The following is a 2,910-nucleotide window of genomic DNA, read 5'->3' as shown; positions in this document are numbered from 1 at the left end:
AGAGAACTCAACAAGCTGCAAACCACCACTGAATCCAGCATAGAGTGAGAGGTCGTACATTTTTAACCATCTTGGTCTGCTCCTCAATGGTCTCCTTGGGGACGTTGGTGGCTCCGATCTGCTGGGTGATTCCTCCGGCCTCGCCGTCCTGGACRTGTGTGTGACGCAGCTGCACACGAAAAACACAAAAACTAAAAAAACTAGAACAATAAAAACCACTAAACATACAAAAACWACAAACTTCTGCCTCAAACAGGGAGGGACACCACCAGCAGGGGGCAGCAGCGTCACCTTGTCCAGGATCTTTGTCTTCCCCGTGTCCACGTGTCCCAGCACACACACCACCGGCGCTCGGAGCCAGTCCGGGTCCGTGTTCTTCAGGTTCTCCGCTCGTCGTTTCTGTTCCCAAAGATAGGTCAAACTGAGATGAGCTCTCACTATGCTCACTTTTTCCACAGTACATTCAAACACTTTAAGTTTTCTAACTTTTCCAACACTACAATAACACAAATGAACTAAATTAGACAGTTTAAATTCATGGTTATATGATATAATTTATTACTGTTAATATTAATGTCTTGTAGTAGTATTCTACAGCAGGGACAAGAAAACTAAAAGATAAAAAAAAAGTTACAAATACACTAAATTTCTAAAAAATATTATCACCAAGTTTTCTGGTACTTAGCAAATAGGAATAATTATGTTGATTCTAATGTGAAATAATAAAATAATAATAAAAGTTACATCTGATTTGACTTCAGACAGGTGGAAAAAAATCATGGTTGTTTCTTTACCACCTGTCAATATCTGGCTTAAACTGTGGATGTTTCCCATATTTAAGCTTTTAAAAACTTCATCACCAAACCGTGAAATGTCTGACTGGAACTCCAGCCCCGTAGGAACACTGAGGTGATAGAGGTGAGTGAATCTCACCTCTATCCTCTTCCTGGCTCGGTCGTACAGCCGCTCCTCCTTCGTCCTGCCGTCATCATCGTCGCTCTCGCTGCTCTCGTCTTCGCTCACCGCTCTCCTCTTCCCGTGACTCACTGGCGCGCTCTCTTTCTCCGCCTCAGCTTCTTCCTCGCTTTCCTCCTCCTCCTCTTCATCCTCGTCGTCGTCGTCGTCGTCCTCGTCTTCCTCTTCTTCCTCCTCCTCCTCGCTGGCAGCCGGCTGACGAGGAGCCGGCGTCTCCTCTTTGACCTCGATGTGAACTTTCTTCAGCTCTGGTGAAGAGTCACCACAYGAAACAAACAGTCGGGTAAAAGAACTGAACCAAGATGGCCGACATCAACAAACCAAACATGCTTTACGCTCTACTGCAGCACAGAGCTAAATAAACACGACTCTACTTTAAAAATRCTAACTACAATAAGAGAAAATCTAGGAATTAAAAATTATAGAAAATATTAAATCACTATAAATAACAACTCAAGATAAAGCTAAATGTTAAGCTTAAATAAAACTGTTTAAAAAAATATAATAAAAAAATACTGTAGCTGCAAGTAAAAAAAATCTAAATAGAAAAATAAAACAAGGCAGTTATTTTAAAACCAATTAATTTAACTGTAAAAACAGTAAAAAACAAATAAGTTTAAAATGAGATCAGATGAAGAGGGTAAGGAAGGATCTGTGATGCGGTCAGTAATAAACCGTCAGGCTGTTAGAGGATTTAATCTCTAGTTTAAGGAATCAAACGCACACCGAGCAGCGGCCTAGTCAAAGCACCACAAGGAGAAGTACCTGCTGCTCGTCTTCTCTTCCTCTCTGTTTGTTCATAAATAAAAGGAAGAAAYGGATCAGCTGCTGCTCTCCCTTACAGCAGGAAGCAGTGACCTCCGACCTCAGTGACCTCTCACCTTTCTCCTCGTCGCTGGCCATGGCCTCCCAGTCGTCCAGGTCAGCGTCCGCCTTCGCCTCTGCACAGAAACACCAGCGGTTAGCAGCTGCTCGACCTCCGCCCACTGCCCTTCGCCCGCTCCACCCACCTGGCTCTGCAGCCGGCGGACCGCTCTCCGTCTCCATGGGAACGGGCTCCGGGGTCTCCGAGACCGGCGACGTGACCTCCGATGTTTCTGAAAGAACAAAACAACATTTAGAGGAAGAGGAGGAGGAAGAGGATGAGGAGGAGGAAGAGTACCTTCAGGTGATTGGACGGTGTGTTTCTTCTTCCTCTTGTCTCCATAAATTGGTTTCTTCTTTGGCACGCTGTCTTTGGATGGCACCTCAACGCCTGAACAGACCAATCAGAGACCACTGAGGAGAGGACACGCCCCCTCAAACAGGCCACGTCCCCTCAAACAGGCCCCGCCCCTCCATCAGGCCCTGCCCCCTCACCCTGCGCCTGCAGCAGCTTGAGTGTGGCCTCGGCTCTTGCCCGCGCCTCCCTCTGGGCCTTGGTCAACAGCTTGCCCTCCTTCTTCAGTCGCTCCTTCCTCTCCTTCTCCTTCTGCTTCTTCTTCTCCCTGCGCTCCTGCTCCAGCCGCTCCTGCAGGGTGAGTTGGGTTGAGCGAGCAGCACGTTTTGCAGCAGTAGAAGAAGACGCTGCCTACCTGCTCCTGCCTCTGCTTCTCAAGCTCCTCCAGCCTCYTGAGCCGCTCCTCCTCCTCCCGTCGTGCCCGCTCCTCCTCCTGCAGACAGTCACAGTCAGACTGCAGCCTCTCAGCGGGACTACGTTTCCCAGCATGCCCCAGTCAGCCTCCCACCTCCTTCATCTTGGCCAGCGCCTCCTGCATGGCCTTCACTGTGGCCTTGCTGGGACCCTTCTTCTTCTCCTCCTTCTCTCCTTTYTTCTTCTTTTTGTCCTTCTTCTTCTTGTCTCCTTCGTTCTCATCTGCAGAAGAAAAACAGGAAGTCATCGCTTTGCTTCCAGACGGATAAACACTCACTTGATGACATCATACCCTCTGCTGC

General features: G+C 48.0%; 1 protein-coding gene across 1 annotated transcript in view; it reads right to left on the bottom strand.

Annotated features, from left to right (window-relative positions):
* Window positions 1-2,910, bottom strand: part of eif5b (eukaryotic translation initiation factor 5B) — a 9,917-nt gene that overhangs the window by 5,428 nt on the left and 1,579 nt on the right. The window contains exons 2-12 of the mRNA XM_017309238.1: window positions 2,901-2,906; window positions 2,703-2,830; window positions 2,550-2,627; window positions 2,335-2,485; window positions 2,138-2,230; window positions 1,986-2,072; window positions 1,857-1,916; window positions 1,741-1,764; window positions 934-1,223; window positions 292-399; window positions 11-169 (exon numbers count right to left, since the gene is read on the bottom strand). Of these exons, the coding sequence (XP_017164727.1) occupies window positions 11-169; window positions 292-399; window positions 934-1,223; window positions 1,741-1,764; window positions 1,857-1,916; window positions 1,986-2,072; window positions 2,138-2,230; window positions 2,335-2,485; window positions 2,550-2,627; window positions 2,703-2,830; window positions 2,901-2,906 (1,184 nt within the window). The remainder of the gene's footprint in view (window positions 1-10; window positions 170-291; window positions 400-933; window positions 1,224-1,740; window positions 1,765-1,856; window positions 1,917-1,985; window positions 2,073-2,137; window positions 2,231-2,334; window positions 2,486-2,549; window positions 2,628-2,702; window positions 2,831-2,900; window positions 2,907-2,910) is intronic.

The sequence above is a fragment of the Poecilia reticulata genome, linkage group LG2 (genome assembly GCF_000633615.1).
Source record: "Poecilia reticulata strain Guanapo linkage group LG2, Guppy_female_1.0+MT, whole genome shotgun sequence".
Lineage (NCBI taxonomy): Eukaryota > Metazoa > Chordata > Actinopteri > Cyprinodontiformes > Poeciliidae > Poecilia > Poecilia reticulata.
The sequence above is the reverse complement of the archived record's forward strand: the minus strand, read 5'-3'. Positions and strand labels throughout refer to the sequence as shown.